This window comes from Myotis nattereri, assembly GCF_964212035.1.
Source record: "Myotis nattereri genome assembly, chromosome: 7".
In the NCBI taxonomy this organism is placed as follows: domain Eukaryota; kingdom Metazoa; phylum Chordata; class Mammalia; order Chiroptera; family Vespertilionidae; genus Myotis; species Myotis nattereri.
Window position 1 is genome coordinate 65036140 of NC_138082.1, and position 23099 is coordinate 65059238.

The window sequence follows — 23099 nt, forward strand, 5'->3', positions numbered from 1 at the left end:
TTAGGGTAATTATTTTGTAAGTTATACACTATGTTGTATACCTGAACTAATATTATATTGTATGTCAAGTGTAATTGAAAAATAAAAAGAAAAAAGCAAAAGTGATTGAGAAAAGCACTTCTGCAGCAATCAAAGGCAGGATTTACCTACAATTTTCTTTCAGCAACAATTAACATATGTGGAATATGTGGATTTGGGATTGCCATCGAGCTATCCAATCAAGAGCACAACCACCTCTACCCTGGAATTAGAGCTGTCTTGGGTACTTCCTACGGCTATATTGCTACTTCTGACTCTCCCCTTCCCCTCCCAACCATGGATTTCATAAAATGTGGTAAAAGGATAATTTACAAGGCAACTATCTCTATAAATGATTGCAAACGTTTTTCCACTAAGGGAAGGGAGATGGCAGAGGAGGATGGGTAAGCATTCTTTACTTTTACAAAAGAACAATGAACTTAAAAATCAGGATTTAAGTTCTACCTCCACCAATCAGTGACTTCAGGCAAACTCTATTACCACAATCTGAGTTACATAAAAAAAAAAAAAAAAAAAAAAAAAAAATCATGAAATAATTCAAATAAGATAAAAGAAGCATCTACATCAAATTACATATAAAACTATAAAGCATTAATAAATGGAAGTTATCTTCCTAGATATGTTGATATTAAAACAATGAGAAAATTAAACAAAATATGCTCTTGGAAGTTTCAGTTATTCCCTGAAAAACCACTCCCTTTTGTCTTTACTTCATTTTGGAAAGGTTCTGAGGTGCTCTCATTTGGGAATATACTACCGAATGATGCACTACTCCATTCTATTTTACAGTTTTCTAAAAACATTCCCCCCAAAACCTCTATATAAAACAATACTACCAAACTACATAATTGAAAATATAGTATTCTTCCCTTGAAAACCAACTTATTTCCTAGAATTAAACCAGAGTCCAATAAATATATAAACATAAATATTATAAACAAAACAAACACTATTATATCCTAAACAAAACAGCATAGTCACTTGCAAAAGTAGTTTTTCACTAAATAAAGGGTGGGGCAAGAGTAGGTTTACAGTTGTTCCCACAGAAAATAATACAATAATTAGTAAAAATACAATAAACTGTTTCATGTACTCACTACTGTAAACCTACTTTTGCCAAACCCTGTACACTGGAATGCCAATAATTAGCATCACTCATCAGAGTAGTACATTTGTCAGCAAGAATAAACCTATACTGATACATCATCATTACCCAAATTCAACAGTTTACCCTAGGGTTCACTCTTGGTGATATATATTCTATGGGTATGAACAAATGTATAATGACATATATCCATCACTTTAATATCATAAAGAGTAGTTTCAATGCCCTAAAAATCCTCTGTGCTCTACCTATTCATCCCTCCTCCATCACCACCCTACCCCCATGCACTCCTGGTAATTACTGATCTTTTTACTGTCACCATAATTTTGCCTTTCCAGATATCATACAGTTCGAATCATACTGGATAGTGCCTTTCAGTTTGGCTTCTTTCACTTAGTAATATGCATTTAAGCTTCTTCCTTGTCTTTTCATGACTTAATAGCTCATTTCTTTTTAGAATAACATTCCATTGTCTGGATTTATGAATAAAGCTGTTATAAACATCTGTGTAGAAGTTTTTGTGTCATATAAGTTTTCCAATTCCTATAGGTAAATACCAAGGAGCATGATCCCTGGATCTTACGGTAAAAGGATGTTTCGTTTTAGAGGAAACCACCAAACTGTCTCCCAAAGTAGCTCCCAAATATCATTTTGCATTCCCACCATCAATGAATGACAGTTCCTTTTGCTCTACCTCCTTGTCAGCAATGGGTGGTGTCAGGGTCCCAGATTTTGGTCACTGTAATAGTGTAATGGTATCTCATTGTTTTAATTTGCATCTCCCTGATGACATATGATATGAAGTACCTTTTCATACACTTATCTACCATCTGTATATCTTCTTTGGTGAGGTGTTTATTGAAGTTTTTGGCTTATTTTAATTGGGTTATTTGTTTTCTTCTTTATTCTTTCATTATTTGGATAACAGTCCTTTATCAGATATTATCAAATAGTGCAAATATTTCCTCCCAGTCTCTGGCTTATCTTTCAACTTATATTTTGTATTGAGTTATTTAGAATGCTTACCACAAAAATGCTTACTAAATGCCAGACATCATTCAAAGATCTTTATATATATACTAGAGACCCGGTGCACAAAAATTTGTGCACTCGGGGGAAAGAGGGGGTCCCTCAGCCTGGCCTGTGCCCTCTCGCAGTCTGGGACCCCTCGGGAGATAACGCCCTGCTGGCTTAGGCCTGCTCCTGGGTGGCAGAGGGCAGGCCCAATCCCTAGGTGCAGCCCCTGGTCGGGCTCAGAGCAGGGCCGATTGGGGAGTTGGGGCGCCGCACCCTATCATGCACAGAGCAGGGCGGATTGGGAGGTTGCAATGCCACCCTCAGTCATGCTCAGGGTAGGGCCGATTGGGGGGTTGGGGCACCGCCCCCTGTCACACTCAAGGCAGGGTCGATGGGGAGTTTGCGGCGCCACCCCCTGTCACACACAGAGCAGGGCCCATCAGGGGGGTTGGGGCTCCTTACCCTGTCACGCACAGAGCAGGGTTGATCAGGGGGATGGGGAGCTCCCCCCGTCACGCACAGAGCAGGGCCCATCAGGGGGTTAAGGAGCTCCCCCCTGTCACTCACAGAGTAGGGCCGATAGGGGAGTTGGGGTACCGCCCCCTGTCACCTACAGAGCAGGGCGGATCAGGGGGTTGGGGCGCCGCCCTCTATCACCCACAGAGCAGGGCCGATCAGGGGGTTGGGGCGCCGCCACTGTCACACTATGGGCAGGGCCAATGGGAGGTTATGGTTCTACCCCGTCACACACAGAGCAGGGCCCATGGTGTGTGGGGGGGTTGGGGCGCCGTCCTCTATCACCCACAGAGCAGGGCTGATCAGGGGGTTGGGGCGCCTTCCCCTGTCACGAACAGAGCAGGGCGGATAGGAAGGTTGTGGCCCCGCCCCCTGTCACACACAGAGCCGCAGGGCGATCAGGGGGTTTGGGCGCCGACCCCTGTCACGCTGATCCCTTGGGGAGCGGGCCTAAGCCGCAGTCTGGCCTCCCTTTGTGGGAGGTAACCAGGCTGATCAGGGGAAGGCACCAGACCCATCACCCCGCTGCTGCAGCCACTGCCAGTCACCACAGCCAGCAAGGTTTTTTCATCAACATCAACTCCAATCCCTTCATCATGAAAAAATGACAACTTTCTTTAGGCATTTTCAAGATGTGTCTTTCATATAATAACTTCTTTATTATTATTTTTTTTTTATCCTCACCTGAGGATATGTTTCCATTGATTTTTAGAGACTGTGGAAGAGAACGGGAAAGACAGAGAGAAACATCAAAGTGAGAGGAACTCTTTGATTGGTTGCCTCCTGCATGAGCCCTGACCTGGGCCCAGGCCAGGGAGGAGCCTGCAACCTAGGTACATACTCTCGGTCAGAATTGATCCCAGACCCTGCCATCAGCAGGCCAAGGCATTATCCACTGAGCCAAACCGGCTAGGGCAGGATATGACATTTCTTAGCCCTCCAGCAGCAGACCTTCGTTTTTTCGCCAGGAGTGTGGTGAAAAACCCTAGATCACCTTTTTGGATTCTTATTACCCAAGTTACTAAGAATATTACCAGTGGCATACAGGGAGCTTAGCCAATGAGCAGTCAGAAAAGGTGTTTCCTCTGTAGTTCACACCAATCGCCGGCTTGGACCCCCGGCCCAGGCCTGATGCCTCTGGCCCAGGCTTCAGGCCTGGGCAGGGGACACGCCCATCTCCCCCCCGATCACCGGCTCCACCCTCACCCAGGCCTGACGCCTCGGCCAGAGGCGTCAACCCCCATCACCCTCCTGATCGCCGGATGGGCCCCTTGCCCAGACCTGATGCCTCCACCAGAGGTGTCAGGCCTGGGCAGGGGACCCCCATCTACCCCCCGATCACCGGCTTCTGGGGTCACACACTGCGGCCTGGATGGCGGCTCTCACGCTGGCGGCTGCACTGTCCCGCCCTGCCTGCAGTATGCAAATTAGCTGCCATCTTTGTTGGCGGTTAATTTGCATATTGCGCTGATTAATCCATGGGAGGCATAGCGAAGGTATGGTCAATTACCATGTTTCTCTATTATTAGATAGGATATATATTAACTTACCTATACTAAATAACAACTGCATAGAGTAAGTACCACTATTATCTCCATTTCCCAGGTGAAAAAACTGTGGCACCAAGAGGTTAAATAACTTACCCTCAGTCACAGATAGAAAATTATGGTGCTACAAGATCAGGCACTCTGGCTCCAATGCTATTAACCTACAATGTACATTAACATAGTACTATACTAAATGACACTGAAAGAGCACCATGTCAGATGGTAGGTGAACATATTAACAAGCAATTACAATACTGAATATAATAAGCAATACCACAGGGTAAGCAATATTAAGCCCAAGTCTTCACATATTGCTAGTTGAAACTAATTATATTTGAATTAATTCCCCAGCAAAATAAAGAATCCCCAACTCAGCCTGAGAAAGAGGAACACATTTTATAAGGGTCTGTCATTTTCCATTCAATTAATCAGGTATCTGTCTGCTATGGTTTTGTTACTTTTCTAGTTAAGAACAATAAGTTTCCTATCAATCTTTTACTTCCCAAGACAATTCTAAATCAAGTTAGAGATCACACTCAGCATAAATGAGTTTTTACACTTGTTAACTCAATACATAAGAGAAACAGAGATGTCTTCGGCATGTATTATAATTTTGAAGTACTTAAAATAGGTAACTGAATCTAGACCAACCAAGTGTTGCTTGAGAGAGAGAGACGTTCCCTTGCCCTAACCCGTGGTCATCAAACTGCGGCTCTTTGGCCCCTTGAGTGTGGCTCTTCCTAAGCCTTAGGAGTACCCTAATTAAGTTAATAACAATGCACCTACCTATATAGTTTAAGTTTAAAAAATTTGGCTCTCAAAAGAAATTTCAATCGTTGTACTGTTGATATTTGGCTCTGTTGACTAATGAGTCTGCCGACCACTGCTAGCCCATTAGGCTCAGTGGACAGAACATCACATCAGCCTATCACCAAAGCAGGGGTCCTCAAACTACGGCCCACGGGCCACATACAAATACAAATATTGCATTTGTTCCCGTTTTGTTTTTTTTTCTTCAAAATAAGATATGTGCAGTGTGCATAGGAATTTGTTCATAGTTTTTTTTTTAAAACTATAGTCCAGCCCTCCAATAGTCTGAGGGACAGTGAACTGGCCCCCTGTTTAAAAAGTTTGAGGACCCCTGGACCAAAGGGTCCCAGGTTCGATTCGGCCAAGGGCACATATCCTAACTGCAGGCTTCTGGCTTCTCCCAGGCCCTAGGCCCTGGCCAGGGCTCATGTAGGAGACAACCAATCGATGTGTTTCTCTCACATCAATGTTTCTCTTTGTCTTTCCCTCTCTTTTCCACTCTCCCTAAAAATCAATGGAAAAATATCCTCGGGTGAGGATTAACAAAAATAATTAAAAATAAGAGAGACGTTCCCTTAATAACTAAAAGAACTATTTTCAATTAGCATATTAAAGTTACAAGTCTCCAAAGTCAAGACTTCTGCTTGTAACTCAATTAATAGCAGGCTGTTTTACGTACACCCACTGATAAATTGCCACCTGGGAACAGCCAACCCATCTGGGTGACCAGGTGGCCCTGCTACTTGAGTTTCCCTTCTCATTCTCGTTTCAGCTAAAGACAAGATTATATTACTCTTTCTTCCTCAGTAAACCTCATCCTCAAGCCCTTGCTGTTTCTAGTATGAATTAAGAGTCCTTACTGGTGGTGAGGTATGAATGAGCAGGGAGAGTAGTAAAGAGGCAAAAGAAGAAAAACATAAAGGCAAAATGATAAGATAGAGTCCCCTCCTTTCTTACACTACATATGGAGAATCATATCATTCTCCATATGTAGTTCCTAACCATTTTCTTCCAGTGGTCCTGTCCTACAAGTTAAGCCAATTGCCTTTGTCTCAAGCAATCTAGTGAGCTGCCACCAACTGGGGGCTCTTTTGTACTCTGAAACACAATGGAAGTCAAACATGGCTTCTTTCCCTACAGGGAAAACACCACAGTGTAATGGACAAAGCCCATATTCTAAAATAAGGTAAGCGTCTGTCTGAATCTCAGTTGTGAAGCTTATTGGCTGCATGACCCTGTTTTCTCATCTGTAAAACTGGTAACTAAGGTAGCTCGGTACCAAAAACTCACTGTAGCAGGCAGTCAGTCAACAGGCTTCCTTTATATTTTTCATTTGGCTCTGACAAAGGATCTCAGGATCAGTATCTCTCAGGATCAGTATCTCAAATCCTTAGAAAACAGGCTGTCAAACTCTCGCTACATACCACAGTAAGAAATGCATGTTTCACTGAGACTCAGCATGTATATAGATATAATCATACACTAACTGCTATTTAACAAAATGATATTAACCTTTGCTATGTATAATGCATTCTGATATTCTCTATTTTCTTTCTTTCTTTCTCCTCTCCTCTATAACCCTTCTCTTCTCATGACTCCTCCCTAATCACATACATGAATTTCTTTTTAGTCTGGTCACCATACCAACCTATTGGAGCTCCAGGGAGCAGGGTACTTCCAGGATGCTAACTGCAGCAGGTGAAAGAGAGATCAGGGAATAAGGAAATTCTAATAATGCTGGGAGAAATCCGTTTTTCCTAAGACATAATGTTATTCCTGAGGGTAAAGTTAGTTGTATTGCTATAATACAGAACAGAGGTAAAACAGGTTTGTAGATTGGTCTGGGAACTTAACCAACACATATAGCAAGATCCTTATAAGAAAATGCTTCCTAGGTTTCAAAAGTTTTGGAACATAATATATTTCTAAGTTGGGTAAGGGGTACTACTTATACAATGTCCTATGTCAGGGGTTGGTAAACTATTTTCCACATGTCAAATCCAATCTGCAGCCTGTTTTTGTACAACCCCTGAACAACGGCTTTTACATTTTAATAGCTGAAAAAAATCAAAATAATATTTTGTCACACATGAAAATCAAATTCTAGTATCTATCAATGAAGTTTTATTAGAACACAGTCACACTTTATTAAAACAAAGTTTTATTTACATATTGTCCACGACAAATATCTATTAAGCACCTTTTATGTATGTGTCAGACACTGGAGACATTAGAGTGAATAAGTCAGATATGGTCCCCCTCATAAGTATTAATGGAAGGCAAGTGAAAGAAAAATCTCAGAGAAATAAAAGGCACTTGGTTTGTTGTAGAAACCATCAAAGGGCCAATATGGCAAAAGATGAGGTTGGAGAAGGGCCTTATCAAGCAGTGCCTTTAAGGTCACTGGAAGGAATAGACATTGTCTTGTATTTTACATTCAGTTGTTTATGGAATAAATTGCTCTCTACTCCTTTAATAAATCATTGCATTATTACAAATATCTGCAATAATATTTTAAAATTTCATGTATATATGTATATGCAAGTATGATTGTGTTTGTGTACACAGTCTTTGATCCTCACCGTAATCTTGAGAGGTAGGTATTAGTATTACAAACTCTCCATTTTACAGATGAAGAAACTAAATTTATGGAGCTTCCTGAAGTTCACATGGTGTATCATCATACCGTGGTTTAAAAAAAAAAAAAAAAAAAAAAAAAAGCCCAATACCCAAGTTTTCTCCCTACAGAATGTCTGCTTTCTTCTATACCAGTCCAAGACTTGCATAATTAATTACTTTCGCTGAATTTGAGATGAAGAACATTCTTACTGCTGTTTGTTAGTTTGTTTTTTAGGAAACTATTCTTTCTAACCAACAGCTACATTTGTAGCAATAAGATTAGCTTTTATTTCTATTAACTAGCCCCTAGTGGCCAACCACATATTCCAATAGTAGAAAATTCTATAATGTGTAACAGACTAACTCACCTACTCTTCAGCTGATTTAGCTTCCATTTCATAGAAATAAGACTAGTTATTAATTAAAAAACATTACTTAATTGGGGCTGCTAAATATATGTTGCTAAACTAACACGAACTACAATTCTTAGTAGGAGCTATTCTCAGGCTCCCGTAGTGAAAGATAAGATCAAAACTACCCTTCACTAATTCAAAAGGAAAAAACACACTTCTTCTATGACCCTAATCTTTTAACTTGACTCCATCCTTCAGAAGTAAGGATCAATTTGAGTATTCTTCATAAAAATCATTCCAATAGAGAAAATAGTACCTGACAGTTTGTTAGGCTCTCTACCAGTTAAAACTCCTAATTTAACTGCTTCTATTATTTCTAGTCTTCTCAGCTAACAGGCACTCGCTATTTACATTTTAACAAACAACATAATTAGCAATTAATTTCTTAATTCAATATCCAAATCCGGTTTATGTATCTCTAAAGAACTAAGGAAGAGAATTAAAAAAGATTACCAGGTAAGGTTTGTTATATAGTATTTATATAGAATAAAAGGATGGTAAGTAACTATTCAATCATTTTTCTCTGGTCATTTAGAAAGGTGGTTTATTCTACTTCTGAATGCCTACTAATAAATTGTTTTACTATTACCTTGTCCATCTTGTTTGAGTCAGTATCTCACAACTGCCCTATTTATAATTTATCAGTCTCTTTTAACTTTGACTTTTCATTTCTACCCATATTATTTTAAAGGGTACTTATACAAGTAATGTCAAGTCTTAGCTTAAATAAATAATCAGCAAATTCTGTTCACTAATCCTGCAGCATAGAACCTCACTTCCAGGTAACACAAACCCTAGCAACCAATTCTTTTTCTAGAACTACTTTATCTAAGGTATTAAATAAAATGGCTTATAATACTTACAGGGTGAAACTACATTTCTTTATTGAGGATAGCTTACCAAGGATAATTAGCTTTACCTGCTTCCAAAATAAAAGAAACCAAATGAAGAGAGACAGCCACCATTATATTTCTAAATTCAGAAAAGCTTAATGTTTCTTCTGGTTTAATCTCTGTGTAATCATGTAGTTTTTCCTAGTCAAAGATGATGCTACTGACCTTCTGCCAATATAAAACTAAGATTTCCCTGCACCAAGCACCAACTCCCCATCCCACCAACAGTGGAGGCTTGGAATCTTTCACAGACAAAAATATTCAAGCTGACTACTTAGAGTTAGAGGCCACAGTCCTGAGTAAAATTAACAGCCCATAGTATTAACTATTCTTTCAGTCTTAATTGTAAGACCTTAATAACCTATAAAGATATCAAATTCCTGAGAATTAAGATACAAAATACCAAGTTTCTACTTCTGAATCTTCAACCATACCAACAATATACTACCTTGCATGTTTACAATTAAGAAGTGATCTCATGAAAAAACAGACATTTGAAAATAAGTAACGACAAAATTCCAGATAGAAATCGAAATGCTTAGTAAATAAGAATATAAATTAGCAGATGCCCAAAATCTGAAGATAGAAATTTGCCACAAAAATTCAATAGCCTCTAGTCTGTTTTATTCTCTCCTTTTTGAGGTATGTGTTTTTAAGGCATTGTATTCACAGTTCTCATGTGCACAATGAACTCATCCATTTCTTTTTAAGTAATAATAAGTAGGAAAAAGTGGAGTGACTAAAAGGGAAGACTGGTAAGTGTAGGCAAGTTTTAAAATACAGAAAATGTTCAAAGCTAGAAGGGATCTTGGAGAGTCTCTCTAGCTTAGGTTGATTGTAATAGTGTCCTAACTGGTCTCACCTCTTCACCCCTACATACTTTCACTGTATTTCCAGATTGCTGCTAAAGTGATCCTAACACATAACCCAGACCTAGCTTCTCCTTAAAACTTATTGCTTCCCCTGCCCTCTGGATTTCATTCCAACACCTTCCCACACCAGATCAAAACCATTGCATGATCTTGTCCCTGACTCTCTCCAATCCCATCCCTGCATCCATTTTTTCAGGCAGCCAAATATTTATTGAGCTTCTACTCACCAGAAACTGTGTCATCCCTTAGGGGTATTGCGATGAAGGTGGAGGTGGCTCACCCTCTCTCAGAGCCTACACACCAGTAGTGAAAAGGGCAGATAATGAATAGGTAGATAAATAAACTAAGTAGTAATTAGAGACTGTGACATGTGATGCAAGAGCAAGACAAACAGTCACTCTCTCAGGACCCTGTTTGTTTCTGTTACTACACATATGACAATTTGTAATTATTTATTCACTGGATTACTTACTTTATGACTGTAAGCTCCATTAGGATATAATCATGTCTGCCTTATTCCCTGTTGCATCCCAAGCACTTAGTACAGTGTCTAGCATGTAGTTCAATATTTACTAACTAAATTATTTCATCCTCTTTAATTTAGAGATAAATGGAGTTTCAATGGTTGCCAAGGTCAAAGAAGAGTAAGTAGTTAAGAAGGAATTTGAATGAGACTCCAAAATTTTAGTCCAAAATATCATACCACATTCAAAATATTGATCTCAAAACTGAAAGATCATGTTTTCAAAGCTTATAGCTGTTACCCAAAACAGAATTGAGAATCTTTCCAGACTTGAGCTTTACATGAAAAATTTTAAAACACTGAATGGAGACTTAAATAAAATTGTCTAAGAAAAATGTTTTAAATTATAACAAATAAATAGAGATGAAGATTTACTCCAATGTTTCCTTTTAATGCATGCTAGAGCAATAAGACCTTAAAGAACTTGTAAAAGAACCATGATATCTGAATGTTCTAGATACTTCCTGGCACCTAGTTGTCGCTTGGTATCAACATTTTCTCTGGCTGAACCATGTAGACTATTATCTCACAATAACTGATATTTAATTTACCAACAAATTTAAAATATCCCCCAAGAAGTGACTCTACATTTTTAAATGTTTTACACACTACATGCTACATTTTTAAAAATAAAACTTAAAAATAAGTTAAAAACTCACATTTACAGGGGTGGGCAAAAGTAGGTTTACAGTTTAAATGTTTTACACACTACATTTTAAAAGATAGGCTAGATACTAATATTTACAGGGGTGGGCAAAAGTAGGTTTGCAGTTGGAATAGAAAGAAATATAATCTATATATATAAAAGCCTAAGTGACTGACCATCACAACCGAACGGACGACCCAACAGGCTGCATGGGGTGACTAGGCCAGCAGGGGGGTTTAGTGAGGGGTGACCAAATGACAGGGCAGCAGGCTGTGTGGGTTGACCAGGCCAGCAGGGGGGTTAGTGAGGGGCGACCAAACGACCCAGCAGCAGGCCACAAGGGGCGACCAGGCCCACAGTGGGGGGCAGATGGGGGCGACCAGGCCAGCAGGGGAGGGGGGGGCAGTTGGGGGTAACTAGGCTGGCAGGGAGAGCAGTTGGGGGTGACCAGGCCAGCAGGGAAGTGCAATTAGGGGCGATCAGGCAAGCAGGCAGGTAGCAGTTAGGAGCCAGTGGTCCCGGACTGTGAGAGGTATGTCCGACTGCAGTTTAGGCCTGATCCAAGGGGTCCCAGATTGGAGAAGGTGCAGGCTGGGCTGAGGGGAAGCCCCTCTCCCCCCACCCCCAATGCACGAATTTCGTGCACCGGGCCTCTAGTAAATAATAATACAAGAATAAACTTTCAGGTACTCACAACTGCAAACCTACTTTTGCTCACCCCATATATGTAAAATCTATGAACTAGCTATGTGTTATGTGGTATATTATTTCACTTAGTACATACTGATATACAATTTTTTTTAAATTCTCAGAATTTTAGGAACTTGCCAAGATCTCATAACTCGCCCATGCCCCTTCCTCTTGAAATAATGCCTTAGAACGAGCTTGATTTATCATATATAATCATAAAGATGTGAAGACCAACAGATCTTTCCTAATAATTAAGGTCTCGCTTCTATAAAATATAAATTGTAAAATTAGTAATCACAACCAGAAAAAAAAATCCTACCTCAAAGCTTTATATACTGATAAGCTTAATCTTTTAAAAAGCAACAGCTCCCTACATGGATCCTTCTAATAATTATCTTATTGCTTTACATTTATTTTCTTCAGCAACATTAGAGAATAAAATGATTCCTAACATGACTATAGCTACTAAGAAAATAGTCAACCAGAGAAAAAAGAGCTTTTATCTAGTCCAAAAGAATGGTACTGAAAAGGTTTAGGATTCAGGCATGAATAGCATAGATCACATCAGAAAATTTCTAAATCTACTTCTATAGAACAGTGTAATTTACTGTGAGGAAAATGACTCATGTAGATTTCAAAGAATACTTAAACACAAACAACATATTGAGCCACTTGTGCTCAGAATTCTTTAACTCGACAGCACAATGGCTACATACCCATCAAACAATGTCTCTGCCCTATAAAAGAATTTTACATGCTATTATGTGTTTTATGTGCTCTTATTTTTCCAAATCTAAGTCTGTATTTTCATTCATGCTTACAATATAAACTCATATCTGTGTCTAGAATTTCTTTTCTTCTGAAAGTGATTCCACTTTTCTTCTGGCTTGTTATTTCTTCATCAATTTTATTTAGTAGTGCTACCATACTACCTCAATCTTCAGGCTGCTTTTCTGTCCTATACGCTACATATTATGTATTTGGGACATCAATCATGATCATATCATCCACTCCTATCTCCTCTAACTTCTAATTAATTTTCATTTAGACTTACCCCCTCCCCCTCAACTGAGATTATTCTACTTCTTCAAGCAATTCTAAACATCTTTTCATCTTACAAATCTCTTCTTTATATTTAGGCAAAATTCCTGCATTCTAACTTGCCTTTCATCCATAATCAAGTTTACTCACAAATGCCCTCTATGATTCTTATCCTATTTTGTACCTTTTCCTTCATATTAAGATGAATAACCTACTCAACCTCCTGCCAAGACATTTTTTTCCCTATTATTAGGATCTATATTTTCCAGCAAGCATTTCCTAAATGAAAAAATCTGAACTCTTCAAAATTACAACTAATTTTGTTTGAGCACCTTTGTGTGTGATAATTCATCCAACTTGTCCAGAAGAAAGAACAACTCAGCCACAGCAGGTCCATGTTCTCCCTCGGGATCAGTTTTCCCTCAATTCTGTACCTAATTATATGTTCTCTACTGTAGATTAAATAATAAGCATATTTTTCAATGCACACTATTTTTCATTGCAAATACTTACTTATTCAGCTTCCTTTTCTAAGAGTAGAATAAGAGATTGGTGAACTAGGTCAGTATTTTTTAGGAGTTTAGTACCCATTGATCATGGAATTAATTAATGGGTCATAATAAAATTTTTTTTAAATATAACAATATAAAAATAAGTGTCCTGTACACAGCATGAGTTAGTTCATGAAACTTCAATTTCCGATACATATTTATGTATATGGGAACTGAATCATGATGCAATATGTATTTCTTATTACAGTTATGATAAAAAAAAAAGTTGAAAGTCACTGAACTTGAAGATCTCTAAGATGCCTTCTAAATCTACATGATTCAAATTTAATTAAAAGATTTAATCTAAGGATCAGAGACAGCATTTTTTTTAAATGAAGAGAACTTAATGATACAAAAAAACCAACAAAATCATTTTTTCTTAATAAAATGTCACTATTAAATTCTAACCTTAAAATTAAAGAATCAGAAAGCTTTGAGTAGAAAAAAAGTTCAGAGATCATCTAATCCAACTTTACCATTTTAATACACTAAAAACTCAGGCCCAAAAATGAAAAAATTTTGCCTCATTTGTTCAATAAACATTTGTTGAGCACCTGCTGAATGCCAGGTTTAGGAATGGGTCTGTGGAAAAAAAAAAAGAGAGAGAGAGAGAGAAAGAGATCTTTGAAGAGCTCATAGTCTAAAGTGCATATAGGTGAGTAAGCAATTGCAATAATTCCTGGAATCAAGGTAATTTACAAAGTATAAGACAACAGAAAGCAACTAACTCAATCTAAGTTGAGTGGCAGAGAAAATGTTTCTCAAGAGGTGATACTTCTCAGTCTTAAAAACAAGGAGTTAGCCAGGGAAAGGAGGAAGAAATAACTTGTACAAAAAGGCACCATACTGATATATAATAAAGGATAATACATTCAGCAAACAGCAAGTCGAGTTTGTATAGCTGGAATATAGGACTCATGCTGGGGAGGAGCCACAGCAGAACACCTAACACTTATGGGACATTTAATCTTCATTAATATCCCCATTTTGTAGATGACAAAACAAGCACAAAAGGTGAAGTGATTTGCCCAAGGTTAAGTTGCGAAGCCAATATGTAAAATATAAAAACCGAGGAAGTCTAATTCCAGAGCCTATACTCTTAGCCACTATTCCAAGAGGTTAGAGAAAACAGGCAGGCATCAAATGATAAAGGCCTTTGTATGCCACTCTAACACTTAGATTTTATGCTAAAGGTGACTAAACAGTCAGTGAAAGGTTTTAAGCAGGAATGCTATATACAGATTTATTTTTTAATGAGGTCAATCTAGCAGCTATGTGGATGGACTGCAAGAGAAAGTAGTAACAGGAATTAGCTAGTCTTAGCTAGAAAGGTACTACAATTATTCAGGTAAGAAAAATGATGATGAGCTAGACACTGGCAGTGCTGGCACCCGAACCCAAGTCTAATGACCACCACAACCACATTCCTGTCCACTATCCATAAGAACCTCCCAATTTTTTCCCTTGAGCCCACCATTCTAACAATATAAGAAATCCAACCTCGCCCTGATGGCTCAATTGTTTGGAGTGTCATCCTGTACATCAAAAGGTTGTGGATTCAATTTCCCGTCAGGACACATACCTAGGTTGTGGGTTCAATCTCCAGTCAGGCACTTATGGGAGGCAAGATCGATGTCCGTCCCTCCCTCTCCTCTCCCTTCCTCCCTCCCCTCCCCTCCCTCCCTTTGTCTCCCTCTCTAAAATCAATAAACATATCCTCAAGTGAGGATAGGTTGAGAGAGAGAGAGAGAGAAAGAAAGAAACCCTACCTCAGAGACAACAACACATTCCCTTTAGGTCCCTTTATTAAACAAAACCTGACTACTTGATACATTAGGTACATGGAAGTGACTAACAGAAATCAAGTTGGAGAATGAAGGGAAGTCAATTGTGCTCTATAGTAGTTTTCTTACTTTTTTTTTCAAATATGTTTTTATTGATTTCAGAGAGAGGAAGGGAGAGGAAGAGAGAGAGAAACATGGATGAGAGAGAAACATAGATCGGCTGCCTCCTGCACACACACCACCTACTGCGGATGGAACCTGCAACCCAGGCATATGCCCTGACAGAAATCGAACCACAAAACCTCCTGGTGCATTGGTCAACACTCAACCAACTGAGCCATACCAGTTGGGCTTACCCTCTTGACTTCTCCTTCTCCTTCCTCTATACACTATTCCTGGAACTTTCATGTTCAATAGTCAATTTAAAATCAATGTTCTGTCTAGACATAACTATTATAACCAAACAGAATTAAATTTACCACAGAGGAAAACTCTAATGTGGTCCCAGTTGTGGCAATAAATATACTCTCTGGTCTGGTCAAATTCTGGTTTAAACAGAGATGTATGAATATTAACAAGAGGTAATCTTTGAAAGCAAAAAAAATTAAAGAATATCAGAATATTAAAAAGGGAATAAGAGCAATCTAAAGTTTGATAAAGCCATTTGATTGCAAGACAGTAACACTACTCCCAAGTGTGTGTGTGGTATTCCAGAAACCAACAAATGAAAGAATAGTGGAAAAGATTATTTGGTCAATTCTCAAGCATTCTAAATTTAATCCATTTTTATTTAAACCACGGATGAGACCTCTGGAGTCACATGATGTTAAACCATGAGTGGGTTTCATAATCAAACAGCCTACAGTGTAAGGAAGTACAGAAGGAATGGAAGGGGGAAGAGAGTAAAGGAAGAAGGGAGGAAACTGTAAAGGGAACTATAAAAAAAATGAATGAAATGAGTTACAAGATAAGGAACAGTGAAGGAATTCTAGTGATCTCAAGGTCAATCATTGTGTACCTTACCTAGCTCACTATTTGAGGGGCACCACGACAAATGGCAATATAAGAGGAACATAAAAAGAAAAAATTAAATCACAGATTTATGAGACACCAAAGATAAGAAATAAGAGGACTTACATAAGTAAAAAAGCAACAAAACAGTTTTAGAATCTAAAGGGACAATTTAAAGATTAAAACTTCTTTTGGTTTAGTTATGCTTTATTTCTCATTAAACAGTGATTCTGACATACCCAAAAGGTGAGATGTCAGTAGTATCAGAGATATACATGGGAGGTGTGTTACAAAGACAATATGAGGCTTATTTGCATACTTTTTGTGGGAGTGACTTCAGAACTTTTCCTCGCACCAGTGTATTGCTATTTAAGAGTTTCACTGTAATTCTTAACCTGGTTGGCTGAGTTAACTTCCTTAAAATCAGACTTCAATAAAGTAAGCACTTATTAATTACGGTCAAAATTTAACCTTAAAAAGGACAAGAGTCTATTAATAGATTATAGAATATTACATAGTATAGCCTAAATGAGCCTAATGATAACCAAAAACCTGCAAGAAAATTATGTAATTATGAAATCACTTTAAAAGTTTCTTGAAATTAAAGTTAGCTAGACAAAAAAATATATATCCTTTAAAAAGAACAGAATTTACACCTTGAACCATTCAGGAATCATGCAATAGTGGACATATTTCTTCCACATGAAACTTAACAAAACTTTCAGGCACCACGTTAAATACACACTACACACACAAACACACCCTTATGCCACCATTCAGCCCAGGTAGTAAGGATAAAAGGAAATATCCTTAAAGACAATTATTATGGCAAAATAACGACTGGATCAAAAGCAAATATAATTAAACTAGATAAACTGACCAATCATTCATCATATCCATGAATATGCAATCTTTATGAGCACTCCATAACCAATGATTAGAGTTTATTCCTAACAGTCAGCAAAGTATTTTTAGTAAAGTATAATAGGGTGAAATAATGTATATACCTATAGTCTGTTTCTCTAATCATTCTAATATTTAAAGATAGTGGAAAAAAAAATGAAAACTCTTAAACTCTCTCACCTGGAGATCACCAATACCATGTACTTACAAAATTTAGATAACAGGAGGAGGAGGAGCAGAGCCCCTTTACTAATATACCAATGCTTTTAAAAATTAAAAGTTTAAAGTAGAGCTTCTCCACCTCAACACTACTGACGTTTTAAGCTAGGAAGGCTGTGCAGTGTATTATAGGATGATTAGCAGCATCCCTGTCCTCTACCCACTAGATGCCAGTATCACACCCTCCCCTCCTCTTCTGTAGTTGGGACAACCAAAAATGTATCCAAATGTCCCCTGGGGTAGAGGTGCATGTGTAGGGAGCAAAAGTTACCCAAGCTTAAGACTATTGGCTTCTCATAAATAAGTAAAAATTAAAAATGAATGGGAGGGTGCCAGGAGGGGGTGGATATTTTGTTTCCCTTCTGCTCTTGATGTTCCAATATATTATATTTGAATTTGATCACAGCCTACATTTAAGAGATTCTGGCTTTTAGAAAACAAAGCATTTAATATCTATCATTTGTTAGCCAAAGTTCAGAAGAGTCCCAGAAGATTCACTGCACTGCCAATTCCTCCTCCAACCACACACTTATTCACAGAAATACACACAGTATTGCCTAGCTGAACCAAAGAAAATGCACATATTACTTCATTTTCATTTCTTATTTCATCAAATATATGGACCAGACTGTTTTGGCTCCAAAGGAATTCTCAACGTATTCAATGCAACACAATAGTTTCATCACTTTAGGTAGGATAAAACCAAGAACTAGAGCAAGTATTAAACTCATCCTCATATTTTAACAAATTGTGGAGAAAAGATACAAATTAACCACAATGCTTAAAAAAAAAAAAAAAAACACAACTAAGTAGGTTTCTGTTTGAAAAAAAATCTGAGGAGGAATGAACAAAAAAATCAAAGAGAATCTGTAGACATTTCTGGATGAAGGCAAAGCTCAAAAATGTTTCCCCTGGAATGAGAGGAGGAAATTACACACTTAGCCATACCCTACAGGAATAGTCTGTATAATCAGTCTCCAGTGTGCATACCATGGAATGGAAACTGAAAAATAAAAATGCACAAAATACTAAAGAAAACAGTAAACATCCATCCTAAACACCTAAAATAAATTTGTTCTTTACTACTAATCTCCAGTTGATTGAAAATATTCAAATAACCAGAAACAAAAAACTGAAAACTTGAAAAATAATTTTAATTTTTATAAAAATTGTCATCCTCATGCCAGATTACAAATTACACCGAAAAATCAAATAGGAAAAGAAACATAATAACCTTTTTAGAGTGCATTTGATTCACAACAAAAGCTTTTAAAAAGCAGACATTTTAAGTTCTAATAATCTTCATGTATAAATAAGGATTAAAGTCTTTAAGATTAGTTCAATTATCTTCAATAGAATACTTTATTCAACTAGGAACATTTACTTAAAATACTATGCAACAATATATAATATCAGTTTAATGTAAGTAGAATATCTATATACTTTATAGCAATAAATTACTTTATTTCAAAATTTTAGCTATTAACCCTCCTGGCCCAGTGAAAATAATCCTACAAGAAACGAATGCTCAATTCTTTTTTTCTCCCAAACCAAGCAGAGGAAGCCGTAAGATCTGTAGTGGCAGCCTGCTTTTCCAGAAGTAATACCTTGAGACTGCTCAAGAATAACCTCCTTCACCAATGAGTGTGACTCAGGTGAGCTTGGGAGGGAATAATGTCCACTATTCTTTGGTCAGTGGCCATGATGCCCCTCCCCCTCAAGGGCAGGAGATCAGAAAGAGGGATTTGAACAAGAGGAGTTCACCAACCAGAACATATCGGAGCAGGGGAGAAAGAGTACTACCGGAAAAATAACACCCTCATGGTTAAGTCATGTCACAAAAGCCAGGGGTTTAATGTTATCAAGGTATTCATTCCTTGTAGAGACACCATTGTTTATCTTCCTCTCCAAACGTGCACAAAAAGAACTGTCAGCCTGCCTTAAGCATGCACCTTCTTCCATTTAAACAGACATGATTCTTTTGGTTAATCTCTGGCAATGATCGCCATTTCACAACACATTCAGCCCACCCGGAACTGATCAATACCACTACAGACATAAGACTAGACTTTATCCATTTATTAACCACAAGGAAATGTACCATTCAGCAAAATCCTATACATTACAAAAGATTCTATTAAAAAGGGGGATGGGGAGGATGGACCTGACACACACACACACACCACAGAGGTACACAAAGAAAAGACTGCCACCCTCTAATTTCCCTGTGGCAAATGAGATAAAGACGTGGCCATAGAACCTGTCAATTCTAAACCCTTCCCCCCGCCCCCCGCCCCCATAATGCTATCTCACAACCTAGTAACTGATTTTTTAATTTCAAGATAAATAAATCCATTGCGACTTTAAAATTGTTCACCTATGGAACTAACTCTTGTTATGTACATCTGCACACCTCTGAGCTAGATGACACATTTACAGAATTTCAAATACAAAAGCCTAGCTTAGTTTTCCAACCACTGGTTGCAACCACAGAACGTTCTCACAAAAATCAAAATTTCAAATACAAAACGGCCAGATTCTTCTTCCAACCTTGAGCCAAAACCTACTTTATGAATACAGTGTATTTGACCGTGTGAACCATTTCAAACGGGCGATTCTGAACCCGAAAACAATGCTTCAATACAACGCGTTCAAAAATAAGTATTCCGTAGGTAAGCAAAATCGATGCCAGCACCGAGCACATAAATGGTGGTTGGAAGCCAGCACATTACCAACACAGCGGCATACCTCTCCTGCACTGGGTTATAGTTAATTCTCCAGCAACAACTACAACTATTTTTAACACGAAGCTGGACACCGAAGTTGAAGGCAACGTGAGGGGAGACCCGATGAAACTGCTGGTAGGATCCATTGTTTCTCACGGTCAAAATTAAGTAGTAACTGACTCGATCTCTGCCGTTGATAGTCACCGGTGGAGCACTAATTAAAAGACGATTTAAAAAAAAAAAAAAGCACACACACACACACACACCCTTATTCTGGAGAATGCCACACTAAATGGCATGTTAGAATCCGCCTTGCAGGTCTCAGACCTTCGCATAAATTGTTACTTGTGGTATCTGCGGCTTCCCTGCCACCCCACCGGCGCTGTCATCCCGTGTTATGGCCACAAAACCATGACTTTCTCACTTCCACGACAACAGCGCGGCCAGCCTTATCAGCCAGCAGCCTCCCTCCACACCGGGGAGAGGCAGGGAGGCTTCCAGATCCCCATCGGGCCCGGGGGGTGGGTGGCCGCCGAGGGGCTCGGGGCGGGGGGAAGGCTCCCCCGGCCCCGCGGGGCGCGCACGGCGGCTGCAGCCGCCCGCCGCCCGGGCACCTACCTGAAGAGCAGGAGATGAGAACGACGGCGAACGCCAACTTTGCAGCAGCTCCCATGTTCCCGAGGCGCCGGGGAAGCCGGAGCAAGTTGTCGCTAGATATCCAGTTCCCTGGGTCTTCCTCGGAGACAAACCTCCTGGTGTGAAATCAACCGTCATAAAACATATTCGGAAGCCCCGATCAAAAAACGTTCACGGGTTTTTTTTTTTTAAAAAAAAAGAGAGAGAGAGAGAGAGAGGAAAAAAAAAAGAGGGGGGGAAAAAAAGAGCACAACAATAAAAAAAAAAATGCACCACGGGGGAAAAACCGCCACACACACCCACAACACACAAAACCGAACCACGAGAAGCCAACAACAACAAAAGCGGGTTTAAATCACTGTCAAAATCACTGTCAGCGCCGCTCGCCTCGCGGGGCTCTCGGAACAAAACGCCAGGCTGAGGCGACGAGGCGGCGGCGGCGGCGGCGTTCGCTGCCGCCCGGACAGTCCGGGAACCGAGCTGGGTCCGACGTCCGGACCGACCTTCAACCCGGACACCCAAAGTCCGCGGGCCACTGGGGGCCGAGCTCGCAGCGGCGGCGGCCCGGGAGGCGGCGGCGCGGGGACAGAGCGGCGGGCGGCAGCGGCGGCGGCGGCGGTCCTGGCGGCGGCCAAGTTCTGGTCCAGGCGCTGGCTCCGGCTCCGGGCTCCGAGCTCGGCCGCGTTTTCGGTCCCCTGGCCTCCGCCGGCCCCGCCCCCTGGACTTCCGGTTCCGGTCCGAAGCTGGAAGGCAGGCTTGGTGGAGGAACGCTCCGCGGCGGCGGCGGCGGCGGTGGCGGCTGCGGGGCGCTGCGCGCGTGCCGGGCCGGGAGCGCGAGGAGCTTGTGGGGCTGGCGAGGCGGCGCGGGGGAGAAGTAGCGAGCGAGGGCGGGGCCGGGAGGACGCGGAGGCGGGGCCGGCGGAGGCGCGCTACCGCCAGGCCTGGGCGTCCGGCCTGCTGGGCCGGCGGGGCCGCGGGCTCCCGGGGGTGGGCGGGTCGAGGCGGTGGGCGGTGGGAACACCTGGTGTGTTAACCGCGCCGCACCGGCCTCTCTGGAGCGCCATCCCGAATGGTCGGGGGAGCCCAAGACGAACGGGACTTGGAGGCGGGGCGGGGGGCGGGGGGCGGGGGGGCGTCTGCGGCGCCCTGTCTTTCCTCTGGGGGACGCCGCGTCCGCTCCGAGACTCCGGGCGCCGGGAAGCCGCGGGTGGGAGCCGGTCCGCTGCGCCGACCGAGCTGCCCGGGCGAGCTCGGCGCTGTGCGAGCTGATGTGTCTGTGCTACCAGCCTTCGCGATGCCTCCCACCCCTGTGGCTTCTGCTGGAGCGCGTTGTATTTAGGCTAAAAAGAAAAAATAAAAAAAATAAAGGTGAGGAGGATGGCTGTCCACCCGATCAGAATATCCACAATTTTCACGTTGTGCAATTTGAAAACTTGAATCCATTTCTCTTAATACACGAATCATCCTTGGGTTGAGAACTGTTGTGCATGTATTAGGTTCGCAAGTACCTGCAGATTTTGATCGACATATTTGAAGGTCAGACAATTGTTTACTTGTTTCAACTTTATGGCCTATTTTTATCCCTTAACCTAAGTTGATTGCTGTTCTAGACATGGAGTTGGATCTAAAATGTAAAAATTGTATCCCTGCCTCAAGGAGCTCACACTATTTGCTCTACTCGAATTTGTGACTACCGAATACAAACCAAAGACAGTATTTAGCAAGCTCCGTGAAGGTAGGGATCTCATCTGTTTAGTATATGATGGGTGCTTAATAAATAATTATATAAATAGCTAGGGATTCACTGCCTTTTTCAGAAATCCAATATTTTCACTTGTATTCTGCAAATATTTGTTTTTATTAATAAAAATAATACAGCAACTGTATTATGAGCCTAATTGATGTTTTGTGGCTTTCTGATTCCTACATTTTCCCCACAAAGTCAAGCATTTTCCCTTGTATTGATAGTGTTTTATTTTTCTCTTCCGAAAAATTACTCTGAATTTCTCTTAAATTCATCCTGTAATCATCTGCCCATTTCTATAGCTTGTCAAGGTCATTAGCAATCATTGTGGCACTTTAAACTCTCTCTGAGACTCCCAGTTCCCAAGTCATGGTACTCGGAATGTGTTATTGTGCAACAGTTAAGAAAATCTAAAGTTGATCTTCAAGGTATCTAAAAGATCTCATGTAGTTCTCTGGACTTTATGAGCTGTTCAAAGGAATAAATATAAACCATTTTCCATTCGCTGGTTGAATTAAGAGTTGCCACTAACATTTCTGGAATGGAAGAGTGTATTTTATTTAGAACTACCTTCATTTAATTCAGGAATTTGATGTCTGTTATGCCCTGGATCAGGCCCCACTGTTGTCTTATCTCTGAATCACTTCAATATTTTTGAATTGTGAAACCAGAGCTTGTGGAATAACTGGAATAACCAGAAATATGACTAAAACTTGAAAACATATTCCTTATCTTACCACCCAAATTCCCCAGTATAAGAAAGTAGGAGAAGATAAAAATTATTTCTCTGTAGT

The 23099-nt window shown here is 40.2% G+C and overlaps 1 protein-coding gene across 2 annotated transcripts in view; it reads right to left on the minus strand.

Moving 5' to 3' along the window:
* The window catches only part of ACVR2A (activin A receptor type 2A), a 100945-nt gene extending 79680 nt beyond the window's left edge, over positions 1 to 21265 (minus strand). For both annotated transcript variants that reach the window (XM_081096410.1, XM_081096409.1), the window contains exon 1: positions 20544 to 21265. In XM_081096410.1, coding sequence (XP_080952536.1) covers positions 20544 to 20598 — 55 coding nt within the window. In that variant the 5' untranslated portion in view covers positions 20599 to 21265. The remainder of the gene's footprint in view (positions 1 to 20543) is intronic.
* Between the last annotated feature and the right edge of the window lie 1834 nt (positions 21266 to 23099).